General features: G+C 39.6%; 1 protein-coding gene across 9 annotated transcripts in view; it reads right to left on the reverse strand.

The window, feature by feature from the left end:
- Positions 1–249: 249 nt before the first annotated feature.
- LOC120722328 (CUB and sushi domain-containing protein 3-like) overlaps positions 250–21,232 on the reverse strand; it is a 249,206-nt gene continuing 228,223 nt past the window's right edge. For 3 of the 9 annotated variants that reach the window (XM_040013302.1, XM_040013299.1, XM_040013298.1), the window contains 10 exons: positions 18,130–18,303; positions 17,643–17,716; positions 16,472–16,583; positions 8,200–8,379; positions 7,810–7,875; positions 5,816–5,974; positions 5,318–5,430; positions 4,480–4,567; positions 3,197–3,338; positions 250–2,483 (listed from right to left, as the gene is read on the reverse strand). In XM_040013302.1, the coding sequence (XP_039869236.1) occupies positions 2,324–2,483; positions 3,197–3,338; positions 4,480–4,567; positions 5,318–5,430; positions 5,816–5,974; positions 7,810–7,875; positions 8,200–8,379; positions 16,472–16,583; positions 17,643–17,716; positions 18,130–18,303 (1,268 nt within the window). In that variant the 3' untranslated portion in view covers positions 250–2,323. Of the gene's footprint in view, positions 2,484–3,196; positions 3,695–3,819; positions 4,000–4,479; positions 4,568–5,317; positions 5,431–5,815; positions 5,975–7,809; positions 7,876–8,199; positions 8,380–16,471; positions 16,584–17,642; positions 17,717–18,129; positions 18,304–21,232 lie in introns of those variants that run through there. The other 6 variants (XM_040013300.1, XM_040013297.1, XM_040013295.1 and 3 more) reach the window with 4 other exon arrangements.

The raw sequence follows: 21,232 nt of genomic DNA on the forward strand, positions 1-21,232 counted from the left end.
CAGAAATAAGAATCATCAACACATGTTCATTATTTTATATTTTATATATAAATTAACGATTTATACATTGCTGATAAAGAAAAAATACAAATTTTTTTGATCTTACATGACATTTACATGTGAAATTTTACACAACATATTCAATAACTTACAAATGCTTTAATTGCATAAAAAATATATCTCTTTACAAAAGTTTTGTTATATGTACATGTTCTTATTCACAGGTTTTTGAACGGGATAACAACTGTGTGGTACATTTAAAAGCATTCTACTCTACTCCGGAGTCTCTGGGTGTAAGACTGACCGTATACTGTTTTGACCAGATGCATTTCTTTTTTTTTTTTCATCCATAAGAAATGTGAAACTTGCAAAATATAGTACATATCGATAACACAAGACATCTTGCCAAAGAATGCCATCAAGTATCAAAACTGTATAAATGTACAAAATGGAATAGCAATGACAGGAGTCAACGTAGTGGTACAAAGAACTATAGCAGCAATTGCTATACTGGATCACTTTTTGCCAACATGCACAGTTATGAAACTATGAGCTGCTTTTTGATGCCTCGTCACAGATAAACCCTCTGACATCACTCTGCTAAATCATTGCAAACTGTGCAGATAAATTACACCAGTGTGCAGTTTTACTAATACAATATATGTAATGTCTTTCTTAAAAAACACATGCCCATACAGTATTCAAGGCACTGCAATGATGTAGAAATGTGATGACAGTGTCAAATTCTATACTTTTTTAAAAATATTTAAAACATAACTGGTCTTGGATGGGAGTTTAAAATGAATGGTGGTTCATGTTTAAGTGTGCAAATTCTTGTGTATACTGTACATTTGTTGGCAGAAGCTGATGGTTTAAAAAAAAAAATTGTTTCAGTGTTAATAAAACAGGCCAAGGCCGTGTATTCATCAAGTGTCTTAGAGTAGGAGTATGAATAAAGAATATACTGACTAAGGCACGGTTTCCCAAAAGAATTGTAGAACACACACCGCTCTGAAAATTAGAGATGATGGGGTAGTTGCACTTATTTTGTTTTTAAGAGTTACTCTAACATAAGGCTGTCAAAATATTGATTAACATAATAAAAGGCTCAGACTGCCCACTCACATATCATTGCGGAATTTACTGACTTCCAGGCTTAAATGAACTTCTGGGAAACCTGGCCAGTTGTATGTTCTGTGCACTGTAGTTATTCTTGACCTTGTTTTTTAAGAAAACCTGAACTAATTAGGCAAGCAACTCCTACTTTGAAATTCTTGATATATACAGGCTCAAGGCCGGGGGTTACTTCACTCCAGATTTGGCTCATTTGGGGCACAAAGTTTTTCTGAGAGGCAAAAACCATCAGTGGAAAACCTAGCTACCAGTTTAATAAGTCCCAAAATCACCAATTCACTGACAAGTACAGAACGGTTGGCCTTGTCAAACTGTGCGAACATATCAGTCAAAAACAAATTCATTGCAAACATCAATAAATACTAATGCTAAATATATCTCTGGTGAAGAAAATGCACTCTGTTGTCGTCAGAAGCCTAAGCCTTGCCAGTGGTACTCGGAAAAGTGTGCTGCACCTCAGTAATTAAATCCCTGGCCATACATTTCCTCAGTAGGAGGTACCACCCAATTAAGAGGTATAATTGACCATATAACTTTGAACAGACTTCAGCATCGACGCTATTCAAAGAGAGGCTGTTTCTCTTCTACCACTTCATCTGCGCTTACACACCCCGCTGCTTGGAAAACAGAAAACAGATTAGATTGATCAACTCACAGTTGAGAGGCTCCTCACCTCCATGACAGAAAAATAATTCTCATCAGGATGATGTAAGACTAAGACGAAAGCAAACAAAACAGCGTAGGTCAGGGCTGTTTTGTTTTTTTGTTTAGTTTTTTCTTTTTCTTTTTTGTTGTAACAGAAAACATTAAATTTTTCATTTGGTATTACGAAATAACCCCTCTATATTTATACTACAGAGTATAAAATACTCTATTTTATCTATATGTCGCAGGCTCTTTTATTTATAAAGCCAACACTCACAGAGTGCAAAAAAACACTTCTCTTCACCAGACTAGGGGAAAATCTGAATAGGTGCGGTACCTACTCGTCCTCACTCTTTCATCTTTTACTTTGTGTATACGATCGATCGCAACCACCTTAAAGTGTTGCTGAAAGTGTGCTTTATGTTTCTGAGCAATTCGGTGACTTTAGAAACTGGGAAATATATAAATATGTCTATATATAGTCACGTGAAACAAACCCGGAGAGGTCGTTTTCTCCTGTCCTTTTTCTGATACTCAATAGACATCAAACCATGGTGCAGATGGTGTTGAGATTGGGGTCAAAGCGGACAACTTTCCCCTCAGCAGCTTTCGTGTTCGTGTTATACATGGGATTCTCAAAAGTGGCCTGTCCATTGTTGTTCTCGTGGACAGAGCATCCTGTGTACTGCGCTTTATCTGTTTTCCTGGGGAGAAAAAAAAAAGGATGGAAGGGTGCATATTAGTTAGACATAGTAAGCCAATTATCTACCATCCTTCCAATCATATAAACACTTTTCCATTATCTTGGTCCGGACTGCTGTAGCTGGTAAATGAGACTGAATTGTAATTACTGTTGAAAAGAGCAGTCAGAGGTGCCCTGTGCCATTTCTCTGGTAGGTAACATAATGAGTGCAAAATTTGCATGAGTGCAAAATGTGCATGCTATGCTCTGAGAGCTATTCCGTTTAAATTAAGGGGAAATCCTTCCATCTGCACACAATACACACCCTGTGCATTACTTACACGTGTGAACATATAGCAAATTACGCTTTGTATCAAAGCCATTCTCATTAAAAAACCTAAAGCATGCCGCTGTGTAATACACTTTAGATGGTAATACGTTGACTAATATTGCATCAGGCTTTGAAGTCTCTCACAAGTAAGTTACTGTATCGAGTGAGGAACTTTACTGCGATAAAGCAGACTCTGGAAGTGGGCCGCTGTGTACCATCCACTACTGGCTGCAAATGTGAAGACATCTAGAAATATCTGGGAGTCTATAACTTTGACATCAAGTGTGTAGTAAATTACTAAAGCTCAACCTGGGAACACAGACTCTACATTCTTTCACATGTGGGAACCAAAGAGATGTCCACTACGGCAGCTAGTGTGGCAGAAACCAGGGTCCACTACGTACCGCTGCTTGTAGAGATAGAAACCGAGGCCTGCAAAGATGAGAGCAAAGAAAGGCACGAGGATGGCGACAGCGACAGAACTGCTGTTGGTGGAGCCGTTGGTTTCAGGGTCGGTGAGCGTAACGTTCTCTCTCATGCTCAAACCTGCGACATGGCAAACGCAACATTTAACCAGAGGAAATGAAAAACAGAGACTGTATGCAGGATATGCATTGGAAAAAAAAATGCAAAGAACAAAATAGAGAGACAAAAAACCAGAATGATACATATCTGTTGGTGGTAATGACGACGATGATGAAAATCATAAAGCTGGAGTTGGAGACACAGCAGCCAGATGATATCCATAATGATCATACTGATGATGATCACTGTGACTGCTATAATCTCCTGGAGACCATCATATGATGATGGCAGCGTTAATGTAGAGCACACACAAGTGAAGGGCAATGATGGTGGAGTGGATAATCTGCTGCTCGCTGTATGGTTGAGGTAAGAGGTGGCTGAAAGCAGGTACGAGGAGTAAGGCACTTTAAGTGTATGATTGCTGCCAGTATAATAGTATAACAGCCATATTATTCATATAGTATCTCAGGTAGTAGTTGAGTTTTTTTAAATAATACTTTACATGAATGCCTTTAAAAGTGTCTTTGGTGCATGTGTGCTGGAGTTAAGTGTCCTTCTCCAACCTCTTCAGCTCAGATATCGAGACAAATTTAGCCTGTCCCGAAGGAAAGCGACAAGCAACAGTGACCAATATCTCGGCTGTCACGTATCCATGACAAATATATGACTGCAATTTCCTAATCTGAAACAATGATGAGACAAACAGCAGAGGTTGGGCACTGGAGCAGGATCATCATTCAAGGAAATCATGCAGATGAACATTAAGAGTAGAGTCGCACACATTGCTCCACAGTAAAGTCTTAAGAGCTTGAAAAGAAAATGACAGTCCTTTAGGATGCGGCTGTTGACCCACAATTAACCATGTGAGCCATCACATGAGCCAAAGTGTGGAAAAAACAACAATCCCCCGCTAAGGTTTAAATACCTGGGACTGAATTAGACTCTTGATTTTGAGGTGAAACATTTTCAAAAAACTTAAACAAGCTCTTAAGACTACCATGACCTGGATGACTGAGAACCTACACAGATATTCCACAGTAAAGTTTGAAAATTCATGCAAATTAATCATACACAACATGTTATTAAAAATGGAAAATGATTAGATGGATGTGTGACAGATGGCAATGAGGATTACTGTATTTGAAGGGGGAAAAATGCATACCAAGTCGCTGTAGCCCAAACTGTCCGTAGTCTTTACTCTGTATGAAGCCTTGGAACACATAGCTACCGCCCTCAGGCTCAGCTGAAACCTGGCAGAAATGCATAACGGAGGTCTTGAAAAACAGTGCTTTGTTTCATCTGCATAAATAAAATCTGTGACACATCTGTTCTACGCGTCATCAAAAACCTCTGCTATACCGTATTTAGCACGACAGCCGACAGATTCTGTCGTGCTACATTCAAAAATAAGACCCTTGTTTCTCCGAAACTCTTCTGCAGAAGCTGTGAGCTATGCTATCAATAGCTCGGCGGTGTGCAGTCGCCTGTCAGTGGCTGTTATTAAGTGGACCTTGAAGTTTATTTTAGAAAAAGAACTTCAAATTTAACAACCAAAATGATTCTGCAGTTGTTCCGGGTCCCTTAGATCTCAGGTGTACGTCTGAGCTTATTCAGCAAATTGTCAGTGCAGGTGCAGTGAAATGGTTCGTACACCGCGCCTGATGCATCTGATGTTGAGCCAGTGTAAACATGCACCAGCGGGAACACACAGTAAGCCGAGAAATTACTATTCTGCTTGTGAGCACATTCTTTTCTCATATGTTATGATTTTTTTTTATATCTCTTGGCGCTCTTAAGTAGGATCACAGCAAACAATAAGGACACAGCGGTTTCATTAAGTCCAGGGGAGGCTTATTTTTGGCTTCCAACTAGTTATAGCCCATTTCTCTCATCATTCTATCTGTCTGACAGACTTAATAAAATAAATTACAGCTGCAGCGCCTGCTTTTTGTTCTCCAAAGATTACTTCCCGTGTGATTCAAATTCCTGTTTACACTCACAAATCCGTCCATTGCCCAGGTCTCATCAGTAATCCTGCTCAAGGAGCTGTGGGCCACTGCTCTCATCTGGTACAGCAGGAGCATTAGCCGTGCCTCCTGGCGTTTGTAGACTCCTACAAGGTAAGGACAAGAAGAGAAATGATGCGAGTAAAGAGATGAGGCAATGAGTGTGGCAGAATGATAAAAGCAGAGAGAAGCGAGGGGGGAAAATGAAGAAAAGCCGGAGAAGAAAAGAAGAGGTGAGAAAAGAAGAAACAGCTGGGGGAGGAGGGGAGGAGACGAGTGACTCTTGAGTGGGCAGTTAGTCAGTCACTCGCTGCAGACTGATACATCCGTCTTTAGCGCCAATAGTTAATTTCCACTCTCATGCATGAGATCATTTGGTGATTGACTGATTGACATGAGGCATCCTCAAAATAAATGGAAGTGACACACAGATTTGTTGAGGGGTGGTTAGGGGGGAGGATGTAGAAGACAGATGATTTATTGATGACTCACCAGAGAGCAGAAACTCCATGCTACTGTCTCTTAAAGTTACATTGACTTTTCCCGTTGTGGCATTAAAGCTGGCGACTGTTAAAGTCATTGGCTGCTTTTGGCCCTTGTAATCATATGAACCCTTCCAGATGAAATCAGGTGCAAAGACGTCATCGGGAACTGTGGGAAAATGAAACTTCGCTAAGTAATGTCAAAACATTTTGTCATTAAAAAAAATTACATCAAATTAACTCCTGGGGAACTACCGGTTCAAACACGTATATTTTAAACATCAAGTCAACATCATGGTTGTAATTCAAGCCGACTCCAACGCTGCAAAAGGGTAATTAGAAACGGCGTGGAATCAACATAACAGACAGCTGATAACAATCTCGTCATTCAATTTGAATATCAAGTTCCTTATATGCTTTGACAATCTCAGCCAGTGATAATTAAATACAATTTTAAAGCGATAACTGTAGGCTTGCTCTGTGAAATCGGCAGAAACTTTTAATATTATGCAGTGGAAAAACTTCTTCTAGCCTGCAAGAACGCAGAAAGGTGACGCTTTGTAGTTAATAGCAGGAAAAGACATTAATCTTGGTCTGAATAATAACCTAGTAATTACTGAAGAAGTGGGACTTGGTAGCCAATGGTCAGTGGTGGTCACTTAATTTGTGTAAAGATGAGAATTGAAAATGCTAAAAAATAAAACAGGAACCTCTTTTTTGTGTTTTGCACAGAACCCTGGACAGATTTTCTTCTGTGTTTAAATGTCTTAACGCACTCTACTTTACTTATTTTTTAAAATTTCAATTTAGGCTTCCTGAGTAAATATGAACAGCTTACCTAGCCAAAGTATTTAGTATTGATAACACAAGCCTTGATGATACAGCCTTGATATGTGCAGGCTTTACTGACAACATTTGAAGCAGCCTCTTTAGTTTTACAGTGATATGTTGGTATATGCTACGTGCTTATATCTAACATGGACACAGTGATGGTGCCTACAATACAGATACCATGTTAACAATCTTACATTATGTTAGCATATCAGAATCTGCTGAATAACAGTTCAAGTACAGCTGAAGCTGACAGAAAAACATAATAATAAAGAGCTTTAGTGCTCAGTAAGAATAGAAAAGTACTAAATAAGTACCAATCCATTTGGCAAGGATGAAGGCTGTCCTAAAGGTCTGGAAAGAACCTGGCAGTAAAAATACAGATTTCATTCCGGGAGGAAGCTTCATGTTGGAAAGCTTCATGTTTGAACCACATATGCACCAATTAATTACAATTTCTATTAGCATATTCTAAACGAACACATTTAAATTTTTTTCTTTAATGCGTTACAGTGCTCTTCGATGCTCAAGGCAAATTCAGAGACTTCAGTATATTTTCATCATAATTACAGCATAAATTTACATGCATGTATTGTGGTACAGTTTTACAAGTAATTACCATGCTGCACCATTTTCTATTACAGATGAAACGCGTCGTACGTATATTATGCGAATATCGCTCCCTATTATGACCTGTTAATTTTGCCTGGAACAAATTGGATTTAAATCTTGTTTTGCAGTAATCATTTGCTCTAAATGACTCTGAAAGAGGCATATATTGAAATGGAAAAAGGAAACCTGCTGTATTTGTAATATAGCCACGGACAAATATGCACCACGCTCTACACCAACAATTTTCATCATTTTAATAATTCTCCTCTACGGAACCTATAACCTGCAATACTGCGCTACAACACTAGGTTTTGTGCAAAAGGCACTACATAATTATTCTTTATGTGATCTGATGAAGATAAACATTGCTCACACTATGCAGAGTGCATACAATGAAAAAGGGCGAGCGTTGGTTGTACGGAGATGATTTTTTCCTGTTGTTTGAGAAACAAAATGTTTCTGTGCAGCAGTTAATGCCGAGCCTATCAAACGGCAGATGCAGTACAGGATTGTCGACTTCTGCATGTATTAAATGGAAAGCTTGTACAGTTCAATACTCACCGTTTATTTTAGGGCTTGGTGTTCCCAGTATATGTTTGACAGTTTTCTCATGCGATTTGGAACCGGCTGAAAAGAACATAAATATATCTGTCACAAAGATATTGTGATACGCAGCAGGGTCTAACAGTTGGAGGATGTTTCCAAAACAAATAGCACTCAGCTGTAACATACTGCCTGCATTGTACTTTTCCCTCTTTTGCTAAAACCTGTGGTGGCTATGCTCCAACGCTAACATTGATGAAACTTTGAGAAACTTGCTGGCGGTTATGCGATAGGCTCACAGAACGCACCTCGTTATTGTTTTGGCTGATTTACCTTTAACTCCAATTCTTTCCCTTCTCACCACTTTTTCAATCATTTGCCCCCCGCAGACCTCTGCCAGCCACGTACCTCTGCACACGGGCACCTTGCCAGTCCAGCTGCCGTCGGAGCGGCAGACACGGTGCTCTGAACCTCCGGAGAGGAAATAACCTGGCTGACAGGTGTACACCAGGGTGTAGCCGTACGAAGGCAGGTCTAGACCCATGACGTCAGCGTTGGCTGGGCTCCGCGGCTGCTTGCAGGAGTGAGCTGGATATCAAGCAGAGGAGCAATGTGTTAGTACACACACATTCACATCACAATCCCAGACATGCATACAAATAGAGTCGTGCACCACACACACACACACACAGACATGTACACACCCAACTCAGAAAGATGTACAGATAGAGAAAAGATAATTAAGCTCTCACTAGGGGGAGGAAGAAGAAGATACAGGGGGTGGGTGGGGGTAAAAAGGGAAGTACACATATCTTACAATTTAATTGAGTGCAGGCAGCTATTAGGAAGCATGCTGATACTTTAATATGTTTATGTTTATGTTCTAATATGAATACAATCTTGTGGGTTAGGATATGCACTGCTTAACTTTACACTGAATTTTCCTCCAACATGAGCGGGAGCCAAATTATATCCAAACTATGTCAGCTACCGGTCACAGATTGCAAGCAATAAGGAATGCCTGCGTTTAAATGCTATAGCAGTGCAACACAAGGTCTAGGTGAACTCATTGTAATTCAGCTAGCAGCTGAAAACCCCCCAAAACATTTGGAGGTGTTTGTGTATATCTTGAAATAATCGAAAATGTTCAAGGGCAGGACCGAGCTGGACTAAGCTCACTGGTGTCCTTGTGGGAAAGAAAAGTGCCGAAGCAAACGTTGTTTTAAACCTTGTGAGAGTGTACAGCATGAGAACGTGCATGTACGGTGCAGCCCGGGCTGACTACACTGAGGAAAAAAGTGTGAGAGCTCCATGACAACAAATGACCAACCACTAAATAGTTTGTCATGTTTTATTTGGAAAGAATAAAATTCAGAAAGTGAAATCTCCCATCCACAAAAGTGTTGAAATGTGTTTTGTCTCCTGTCTTCTGTTTCCAAAAAGTAAAACAAAGCAGGGAGAAATTTAGGATAGCATTTAGACGAATAACAAACTGGGGGCAAACACTGTTATTGTCGTGTTGCCAAAACACCAGTGTCTTATTTAGTCTGAATTAAATATCTGAATACACTTAGCTTAAATTTTCACTTCAACAGTCTCTCCCTACAAAACAAAAGTTTATGCAAATCACCCTACAAACCAAAAAAAACTGAGCATTCAGCCTCTGAGGCATCGACCATAATGTGAAAAACAGCGAAATAATTTTGCAGTTTGTGAGTGAAAGAATATGTTGCCAGCTGTCAAATGGCAGACAGCTGCAAGTGAGTCACAGTACCAAATCAGTTCTTCATGGCGTCTTAATGACATTAGTGGCAATAGGGTGTGGAAGGGATGCCAGGATGAAACCCAGTTTGGGCTTTATGAAAGACGAGCAGACTGCTGGAAATTCCTCTTTCTGGATATTACTGCTGCTGGTGTTTGAGAAATGTTCGAGTAGTATTATATATGTGGGTGAGTATGCATGTCTGCAAGCACAGTGTCCATTTTCTAGGAAGTTAAAGAGGCCCGTGAAGGTAAAGGTTGTGTTGAAATTTAGCAGAAAGCTCATCTAATGCATCATATACTTATAACTGGATGTAACAATTTAGCATGCGTTAGAAAAAACTGTTTAAATCAACCGCGTGTGCCACACAGAACTTTTTTAATGAGGTGGTTTTTATTTACACAGTGCAAAAAAAAAGAGAAAGAAAAACCAAAACTACCTCTTTCAATGGGTTGTAGATATTAAAGCTAGAAACATAAAGCTGTATTCCCTCCCTACTGCCTGAGGACAAGTCTAAGTAACTCCTTTAAAATGACTGTCAGCACATGTACAGTGTGGTGCACAGTTTGTAGACCATGAATACTAAAGGCACTTACAAGGCCTGTGAATTGTACCAAACACATATCATGTTCCTCATCAGATTCAGCTGACAGTTTATTTACACTTCAAACGGCACAGTGGGCTTTACTTCTGAGATTACAAGGAGCCTCAAAGAACAGTTTTTGTGTCACACGACAACATGCAATGTTCTTCATTCAACGCCGCTATCTCTTAGCTACGGGGCTAGGGATACAGACTGAGAGGCAGAGGTAGATAGAGGCAGACACAGAGAGACAGCCATGCTGATGGATTTCTGTAAGGGACAAGAAGGTCAGCCAGCTTTAGTAACAGCAGGCCACGGTCGATAGCATAAAGTTAACTTTTAATCTGTTACAATGTTTTCTTTTCTTGTAACACACAACTTTATTTATTACAAGCAATCTCATTAATCTGTAGACATACATAGAGGTCTTTCAGTTTTTTGATTTATTCAAGTTTTTTATATATTAGAGAATGAATAATAATATTGTTATATAACAATATAATCTGATAGAGATAACAAGAGTAAGAGCCAGGAATATTAAATTCTGACTTGCGTCCATTGCATCACTTGCATTAAATGTGTTGATAATCCCTCCAAGTTTTTGCTTTTGCCAGCTGTATAAGATTGGTTGGCTTCACTTTTAAATCCATTAAGTGGCTTCACAGTAACAGAGGACCATTTAATCATAGAGAAAGGTAGTTTAGAGGATTTATGACTGTGTTTTGACCGAAGGTCACAACAGAGTGTTGGATCCACACAAAAGCACTCACACTGAAATACATATACATAACCACTGTTTATCCACAATGTTTTTTTGGGCCAGACACCCCACTGGGCCTGTGTAACCATCTCCAGGCACGAACGCATAAAAAATTACTTGGCTGTCATTAATTTACTGGACAATGATTCGCAGTTTTATTAAACCAAAATCTTTTTTTTTTGTATCTCCAATTCATAGCAACCACATGCACTATTTAATGACACATGCTATTGCAAAAAACATTCAGGCTGCTCAGTCAGGAGTTACAATTATGAACCAACACAAGCAAGTTTAACTAACAGCACAGCACACAAGTTATTGTTCAGGTCCCTCCTGAATACATCATTTACCTCTGGGCTAATGACAACAGCAGAAGCTAATTGGAATCTAGTTAACAAACCTGAGGTTCAATCAATGAAGCTTGATTGGAGGTGTGGGTTAGAGCTACTGTGACTTATAAAAAACACATCTCGAGTTTTCTATTCACAAGAAGCCTGTGCCAGTGTGAACTGTGCCATAGTGAAAAGAGATTCTACTTGCACAAAAAAATTTATATGCATGACCTTCAGATTTAGAGAAGTCTTTCAATAAAAAACATTAGGAAAACAGTGTGGCATGAATGCATGAAACCTGATGGATGTGATGCTGCCTGCCAGTTAATAAGCTAATGTGCCACAAAGTTTTATGGCAAGCTAACCTACTGACGATTAGAGTATTTAAATGACCAATGTTAATGTAGCATTAGGCTAAGAATGTTTCTCAGTCATTTATTTTGAGGGTCTTTCCTTAAACTGTAGGATAAAAGATAGCGGTGACTGCCAAACATAAATTCTGTATTCTAAGACTGTGTTTTCAATTCCAGCTAACAATGACAAGAGGAGGTCAGGGGTAAAATCAATACATTTTTCAAGCCACTACAGGTGATGGAACAAGGCCAGAGAGCAGCTCCTGAAAAGTTGCAACCACAGTAGGCACACCCTGCAATGAAATTGCACCTGCTGAACAGCCCAAGTCAAGAAAATAAAGCAAAAACCTTAAAACATTGTTTTTTTTAATATATTATTTTATGCCCATTCAAGTAATTGTGGCTGGTGGGATGTTCTGTTGGTACACAATATTCAAAAAGGTTGCTCGCAGCTTCTTGAGGACTAATCACTGCAGTAATGTGCACGGCGGGAATATTCAGGAAGCAAATCAAATCAATATCCAGTAGGCATAAACATGGCTTATATTTTATTTTTCACTCTTTCAGTATAAAAATATAAACTGTCTTTAGAGAAATGTAGAGATTTACTAAAGTTTAAGACTAGGTTGAGGCATTAACATTTCTTGTTTTGTCAGGTATGGTGGAAGTCATTAATCCATTATTAATCAATTAAGGCTGAAACCTTAATTACCATATTTAAAAACAAAGCAGGTAAACACGAATTTTAATGAGTTATGTAGCATAAATTTGCCTAACAATTGACTGAATCGTGTCCTCGGCTTCTGCTGTCCGTCTCGTGGCAGATAAAAGATGACGAAGAGCTTTAAATTAAGCACGGATATAAATTAAGAATATATTGTTACGCATTAGGCTTCCTCAGAAAATAATGAAGAGAACTAGTGTTTAACAAAGTGAAAGGGACTTCAAATTAATCTTCTCGTCTAGTGATTTGTTTTCTATTTTATTTTCGTGTTATAATATTTTCCTTTGTTAGCAGCAGAGTCATCTCGACTTTTTTGAAGACTCACAAAGCGGTGCAATACAGACTATATGTGTTTCGCTCTGTAGCAATCATTTAACTGCATGAAGATATTAATCCTCACCAAACACAGCTGCTCCCACACCTCCAGCAATACGATGTCAGTCTTTTAGTTAAAAATCACATTTTTACATATGAGTTTTATAATTTATAATAATATTGATTTAAATCTGCTCTGACTGCTGCTCTATTTTTGGGTATCCATCACAATGCTCGCAATAAATGCCATTAAGGAGTCAGAGGAGGTGCAACATCCTGAATTATTCTATAGCGAGCAGGATGACAGGGTCAGCAGTTTGAAGATAGAGGTGGAGCAGGAAGGGCTGAGGAGCTGTCAAGTGTAGACAGGTATGTTTTTTGTAGTCTTTTCTGCTTTCAGCTGAAGTTTTGAGAACAATCTTAATTTAAAAAAAAATCTTATTTTGAAAAAGAATCTCTGCACAACAACTGACTTTATATACAGTACTGCGTAAATGTCTCTTCATTTCTTTATATTTTGATAGGTTCATAATGGGAAATACGTGCAGGTATTTATTGAAGCATATGCAAACATGTGCAAACATACATGAAAATACAGTATATAAAGCAAAACCAGAGTTTGTACAGTTCTAACGAGCCTGAAAGTCAATATTTGGTACCACATTTATTCTTCAACACAGCCTGAACTCTTACGCAGCATTGGTGTCATTTCTTCAAGCAGTCTTCACGAATAGTTCTTCCTGAAGGACATTCAAAGCTCTCCTTTTGATGTTGGCTGCCTTTTGTTCTGTCAAAATGATCCCACACTGCTTCAATATTGTTGAGGTCCGGGCTCTGGGGAGGCCAATTCATGACTGGTAGTTTTCCAGTGTGTGTTTTTCTATCTAGGGAAGCTTTTGCTGCATTGACAGTATGTTTGGGGTCTTGCTAAAAAATGAAGCTGTTGTCAATCAGACTCTTTCCAGACGATATTACACGATGAAAATCTGACCGTACTTTTCCACGTTCATATTTCCAGCAATTTTGACAAGATTCTGAACACAACTGGCTGAAATTCAACTCCAAACCACGACAGAACCTCCACTGTGTTTTATGTGCACTTTTGCACCTCTCTCCTGACCTGTCCCGTGCATATTGATGACAATTTGAATCAATTCGAATCAAAACTTTATAATATGAATCGATCACTCCATAAGACCTGATTTTCAGTCCGGTGTGCCTTTAGGAATTAGGTGCCTTTTTCCATGCTTGAATTATTCACCAGTCAGTGTAAAGTAGCATTAAAAAAACCTCTAAAACTGGTCAGGTACAAGTACTGGACTGATAATGAGTTGACCTGAACCTAGAAAGACCTCTAAAGTGTGAGATTTTATTTTTAATAAAACATACAGGGAGTGCAGAATTATTAGGCAAGTTGTATTATTGAGGAATAATTTTATTATTGAACAACAACCATGTTCTCAATGAACCCAAAAAACTCATTAATATCAAAGCTGAATGTTTTTGGAAGTAGTTTTTAGTTTGTTTTTAGTTTTAGCTATTTTAGGGGGATATCTGTGTGTGCAGGTGACTATTACTGTGCATAATTATTAGGCAACTTAACAAAAAACAAATATATACCCATTTCAATTATTTATTTTTACCAGTGACACCAATATAACATCTCCACATTCACAAATATACATTTCTGACATTCAAAAACAAAACAAAAACAAATCAGTGACCAATATAGCCACCTTTCTTTGCAAGGACACTCAAAAGCCTGCCATCCATGGATTCTGTCAGTGTTTTGATCTGTTCACCATCAACATTGCGTGCAGCAGCAACCACAGCCTCCCAGACACTGTTCAGAGAGGTGTACTGTTTTCCTTCCTTGTAAATCTCACATTTGATGATGGACCACAGGTTCTCAATGGGGTTCAGATCAGGTGAACAAGGAGGCCATGTCATTAGTTTTTCTTCTTTTATACCCTTTCTTGCCAGCCACGCTGTGGAGTACTTGGACGCGTGTGATGGAGCATTGTCCTGCATGAAAATCATGTTTTTCTTGAAGGATGCAGACTTCTTCCTGTACCACTGCTTGAAGAAGGTGTCTTCCAGAAACTGGCAGTAGGACTGGGAGTTGAGCTTGACTCCATCCTCAACCCGAAAAGGCCCCACAAGCTCATCTTTGATGATACCAGCCCAAACCAGTACTCCACCTCCACCTTGCTGGCGTCTGAGTCGGACTGGAGCTCTCTGCCCTTTACCAATCCAGCCACGGGCCCATCCATCTGGCCCATCAAGACTCACTCCCATTTCATCAGTCCATAAAACCTTAGAAAAACCAGTCTTGAGATATTTCTTGGCCCAGTCTTGACGTTTCAGCTTGTGTGTCTTGTTCAGTGGTGGTCGTCTTTCAGCCTTTCTTACCTTGGCCATGTCTCTGAGTATTGCACACCTTGTGCTTTTGGGCACTCCAGTGATGTTGCAGCTCTGAAATATGGCCAAACTGGTGGCAAGTGGCATCTTGGCAGCTGCACGCTTGACTTTTCTCAGTTCATGGGCAGTTATTTTGCGCCTTGGTTTTTCCACACGCTTCTTGCGACCCTGTTGACTATTTTGAATGAAACGCTTGATTGTTCGATGATCACGCTTCAGAAGCTTTGCAATTTTGAGACTGCTGCATCCCTCTGCAAGATATCTCACTATTTTTGACTTTTCTGAGCCTGTCAAGTCCTTCTTTTGACCCATTTTGCCAAAGGAAAGGACGTTGCCTAATAATTATGCACACCTGATATAGGGTGTTGATGTCATTAGACCACACCCCTTCTCATTACAGAGATGCACATCACCTAATATGCTTAATTTGTAGTAGGCTTTCGAGCCTATACAGCTTGGAGTAGGACAACATGCATGAAGAGGATGATGTGGAAAAAATACTCATTTGCCTAATAATTCTGCACTCCCTGTATAAAACATCAAATTTCAATTAAATCATCATGCTCTGAATATAATGAACCTTTAACATGAAATTTTAATTTAGTACAGTGGCATCAAGTTTCTATTGAAACAGCTTCTGTCAGGTTTACCTGATTTGTTTTTAGCTGAGTGTATGAACAACAAAAACACAGCAGGCACATATTCAAGGTTTCACTATTCGTCTTAAACTCCTTCTTCTCCCACTACAGCAGATGCACAGACACACAGGGCTGCAAGGAAGGCAGAGGACACGGGGCAGGTATTACAATGCCTCAGCTTGCTTCCTCAGCGTAAATGTCTCTGGGATTTGAACGGATGCCGTATATTTTTGTAGTTATGAAATCAAGATTACAAAATATCATCTGAAGCACATTATCATCACACAGCTGAAGTGTTTACATTGTGGGTGCTTAATAAAATGGAGTTTATTATAAGAAATGTTCCAGTAAAAAAACCCACTGTCGCTGAAAGGGTTTTACTAGGATATAGACTACATCACATTTTAGAAAACCACTTATCTTGGCAAAGTGAATGGGCTAAACTACACGGCCATAGTTTGGTGTCGGTCGACTTTTCGGGGAGTTTAAACAGAAGGACAGTGATCACAGTGTTCAGTACAGTCTCAGGATGATGGCAGGTTGATTGAGGGGCAAGCTGCAATCTACTGGGAGGCCAGAGGTTATGGCAGGATTGAGCGAATGTGAAAAGTTACTGAAGGGAGGTATCGACAGTGCGAGGATGGGTGCTACGGGTGTTGAGGAAAAGCAAAAACAGAGCGTCTGGAGCAGTCGGCAATGCGGATAAGCAGCGACAAGATGCCAGAAGGAGTAGTGAAAAACAACAACGAGTGATGTTAAGATATAGTTAGAGCATAAGGAACAAGCACTTACAGATGCAGGCTGGCTGGGTGCCAGTCCAGGTGAGATCCGGCAAACAGAGCCTTGTGGTGGAGCCCTGCAGTATGTGTCCCTGCTGGCACTGGAAGTCGACTCTGCTGCCCACCTGGCCACCAACAGACCGCACACAAAGTGAAAAAAGTCAATACAATGATGCAAATGCCAATAGGCTCCTAGCATCAAACTAAAGAGCCTGGAAAAAACACAGTGCACACCAAAGTTTTTTTCACTTTTTTAATGATTATCTGTAGCGTGTAGAGGCAGATGGAGGCTATTCCCAGAGGCGATGGCCCATGTTTGTGTTTGCAACTGATGCACAGACATTAAAGAGTGAGGAAGATGACTTTCTGGTTAAAATATTCAACTGCTTTCTGTTCTGCTAATAAATGACTTTTATTTCCTGCTACCATCCCAGTCGACTCTTTAAAGACATCATCAACAGTGAATTTTCTCATTCGGTAGTCTCAGGATATTGGTAAAAATGTTCAGTAATGCAGAAAAATGCAAGACTACAGCCATTACAAGCACTTATCTAAATAAGCTCCCAATGCTTTCATATGGGATAAATTACATATCACACATTCAGCTGAATGTCGTGGAGAAATTGCACTTGTAAGTGACACTCTAAAAGCAATAGGGAGGGCAAAAATAAAGCGAAACACACAGACTGAAAGCATCTCATCTCACTGAGCACAGATCAATGGTCATACCACCAGTTACTTATTTATTTATTTTTTTAAGATGCATTTTTTTCCTCCCTCACATCTCCCCACGGACATTCCAGGGGGTTGAAAAATCCAGTTGGTTTAAGGGGAATTATATGCACGTACTTCTCTGCTACATCCTTGCACCCACATAACATCATCCAAAGGAATACATGATAACTGTACCTACAAAAATCCACTGGATATTGCACATTTAGAAGAAAACGAAGGGTGATTAACACATCAGAGTTACAGTGAGTGCTACTTTGATTGGGTGCTTTGTGTTCACAGCTGTATACCTGTTAGATATAGTGGAAAATGTGGAAATTCTAATATTTCAAACACCTTTATACCATAAATTCTTAAACAAAACACACACACACACTCACAATCACCCCAGAATTAAAGTGCCTACAGCCATTTTAATGAAATGCATTCATTACAATCTTTGCTCGGTTCACCTTAAAGCCTGTTGAGTAATTCATGAAGCCATGCTCAGGTGTCCCCGGGTTTTCACACGTGGTTCTCGTGGGCTCTGGAAAAATTAGAATGCGACAGTGAAAAAAAAAGATTTCTCTCTGGAGTTTCATTACTGATGTGGCGCAGTAACATGACCGGAAATAAAATGCATTTCTTGGTTTTCAATTTTCTTTAAATTACAAAAAAGCACTTTATTTTATGCATTTTGTCAAATATTTCCTTAGCAGCTAACATCAGATGAAAATAAAGAGGCACATAAATGATTTTTATACTTTGATTTAGTTTTACACCAGATGGCAGCCTGATTCTCATTCACCTTCAGCCCTTTTGTTCTTTATGTTCTTGTGCATTTGTTTGTTGTAATATAATTAGGAATGAAAAATGTAATTACAGTGGAAAACTCCAAAACTGTTTTCAAACACTGAGATTTTCTGTGTTTAGGTGAATCAGCGAGTTTTGTTTCCTCACCTATACATCGGGGCTGAGATCCGCTCCAGGTCCCGTCTTCCTGGCACATGCGAGTTGTTGACCCGACCAGCACGTAGGGGGCACTGCAGCTAAACGTGACCTCTGACTTGAAGATGAAACTGCGTCCTTCTCGCCTTCCTTTGGGAGGCGTCCCAGGATCACCGCAGAACTTGGCTGCAGAGGAGGAAACGTGTAATATTGCTGATACCGCTCCTGATCAACAACAGCAGCACAGATGTTTCTGTAACCATACAGGACGTATCCAGGTGCAGTGTGAAGGATATATTCTGTTCGTGTGATTACAAATGCAGAAAATGATCTAGCTCCTTTTTAAAATTCAAACATCTGTCTCTTTTCTGCTGCATAACACAAAAGGAAGACTGCATGCAGAGAGTCAACTGAAAGCATTGTTCAGCTGAGTCTTCAGTATTATATTCACAACTAATAAGCTATGGGGGCTTCTTCTGTACCCACACATGATCAGACCACAGGAGCCGACACTGGTTTTGATTGCTGCTGTGAGCTTTGCTGTTTTTGATAGGCTTTTTATTACATCCTCTTTATTCACGTTCCCGCCTGTAAAAATGAATGTCTCTCTATATGATCCACAAAGTCTTCAAGGACTGAATTATTCAAATTGCATTGACATTATGCTTGTTGCACAAAGTCTTTTGCCCATTTTTTATTGCGTGTGGGCAGATGCATTGACGTCCTTGTCTCTGGATGAATTACTCTGTCTCTTTTTTTATTATTTTTTGTTTCCAACACTCAACCTTGCTGGTGAGGGCTAATGGTGGGTATGTGCATATTCATTCTGACAGCAAAGAGGGAGTGAGAGGGGGGCGACGGCTCTCAATTTGAGATCAAAATAATTAGCAAGTGAATATTAATTTCTCTGACAGGGCCTTGAGGTTAACACAACTACAGCCATCTGCTGCTGTTGCTCTCCAGGCCCCTTGTATGATATCTTTTTTTTTTTAAATGAGACTGAAGCCACAACCTCAGCAGATGATTCCCAATGGATTGCCACTGTGGCTCCCTCAATTTATTGCTTATAGACATCTAATCAAACTGACTGGAGTGATTTAGGCTGAATGGCTGTGATGTCCAGAGACAGTCTGCTAGTTTATTTTTCTGTCTTTTCTTTATTTAATGTTTGCACCTAGCAAGCCACTATAACCAAGTGGATCAGTGAAAGATACTTGTTGGATGTGGAGGATCCAGAAATGCTCAGTGCGTGAGAGTGCAGAGGCGAGAGTCACCGTCTTCAGTCACGCAGCCAGAGCACTGTGGGATCAAGTCTGTAATAAGGCAGGCACTGCTTCTCCAGACCTGACATGTGCTGCTACATGGAGGCCTGGAGACAGATAAGTTCTTGTTTGCTCTTTTCCCTAAAAAAAAAAAAAAAAAAAAAAGCCAACAGGGTTTTCTCACTTCCAATATCTGACACAATAGATATCGAGTAAAAGAAGTGATTAGAATCCAGCCCATCCAGGGATGTCTGACTAAAGCCATTACTGGAAATACTGTTATCTGAGGAAAAAAATCCTTGGATTTAGGGATGGATCTTCGCCTGGAAAATGTGTTTCCCTATCCTTTAGACCCCCAGTGAAAATGATGCATTGCAAGCTTCTGCCCACTTGTTTGCAGCGGTTTACCCATTTTTGATATGACAGCAAGCAAAGATGCAAATACGGTTCCAGATCTGAAAAATGATTCTTGTCATTTCAAAAAAGGCATCGTAAGACTGTATGCAGATGGCACTTTGGAGGGTTGACAATACAGGCCAACCAGGTGACATGCACATCAGTCATGAGCTTTAGGCTGCGGGGAAATAATGTACTGTTTTATGGATATATAAAAGAAATGGCCCCAGGCCAAACCAAGCTCAGCATATTTAATGCGCCTGTGTGTTCCTGTGTATGTATATGTGTGTTGATGGAAGACTGAGAGAGACTAGTCAAAGTTTTTCTCGCTCTCTTTCAGCCACACTCTTTCCTTGATGAATTATCAATGCTTTAAGGTAATCATTATGCAGAGGCCACATTCAAAGTTGCATCCCTGCAGACGCATGAACTAGCGTTCTCAAGCATTGAATTTAGGAGATTCATATGTGTTGTTATAGAAAGCAGGGCCATGCATCTTAATCCTGTCTGGCTAAAGAAAGTTCAACTATTAAGAAAAGACTTGCTTTGCTGATTCATTGCACCTCCTGGAGTTTTGCTGAACTGTATTTCAAGAGAAAGTGCTGAGTTGAAGTTGATAAATTGCAGTTATATATATTTTTTTAAACAGACAGCAGTGCAGCCATGCTGTATGTATACTAAACTGCTAGGCAGTATATTTAAAATGATTTCACACCATACAAAATATAACAAACTTATCAGGTCTGATTTGCAGCAAATCTGTATGATGTAGCTAAAAGGAATTTGATGATTCGTCCCGCTGACTTTATGATTCTGTTGGGAAATCTCCTCAGTAAAGATGGTAACTTAAGAAAATATTTAAGATTATCTTTATAGTTGCAGCTAATGCACAGATACAAAAATACTGCAGGCATATGGGCATTCACAGTTTGCCTGTGAAAATGGAGAGCGTCCCAGTAATAATGGCCAGTACCATAAACAAACTTTGACCACAGAAGAATTGACCTCTAATGACTTCTCAACTGATAATAACCACCAGCGCAGACTGCTGTAGATAGTGCATTGTTGTCACTTTAAAGCACAGATAATAGCCTTTTCTACACCAAACATGATCAGCATTTTTTCCCCTTTGTCTTCCCGTTTTAATGACTCGTTTATTTTCCTTGGTAAACCTCAGTGATTTATCATATACATGTTCCTACCGCGAGTAATGTAGCAGGAGAGCCAAGTTCTCCACAGAAGTTGGTTATTGGTCACACTCGGTGATATTTATAGTGCATTCCTCTCAATTTGTGTCAATTTAGCACAATCACTAAAGCACGAATTCTGCGTTGTGAGTGATAGGGCTATTAAATATAATTACCAATTCAAAAACAATTCTCTGCCCAGATACACTTAACAGTATCATGGAACATAAAGGTTACTCACTCACGTTGCTGCGGGAGGTTGTTTTGGGG

Source organism: Simochromis diagramma, unplaced genomic scaffold, assembly GCF_900408965.1.
Source record: "Simochromis diagramma unplaced genomic scaffold, fSimDia1.1 OVJJ01000618.1, whole genome shotgun sequence".
NCBI lineage: Eukaryota > Metazoa > Chordata > Actinopteri > Cichliformes > Cichlidae > Simochromis > Simochromis diagramma.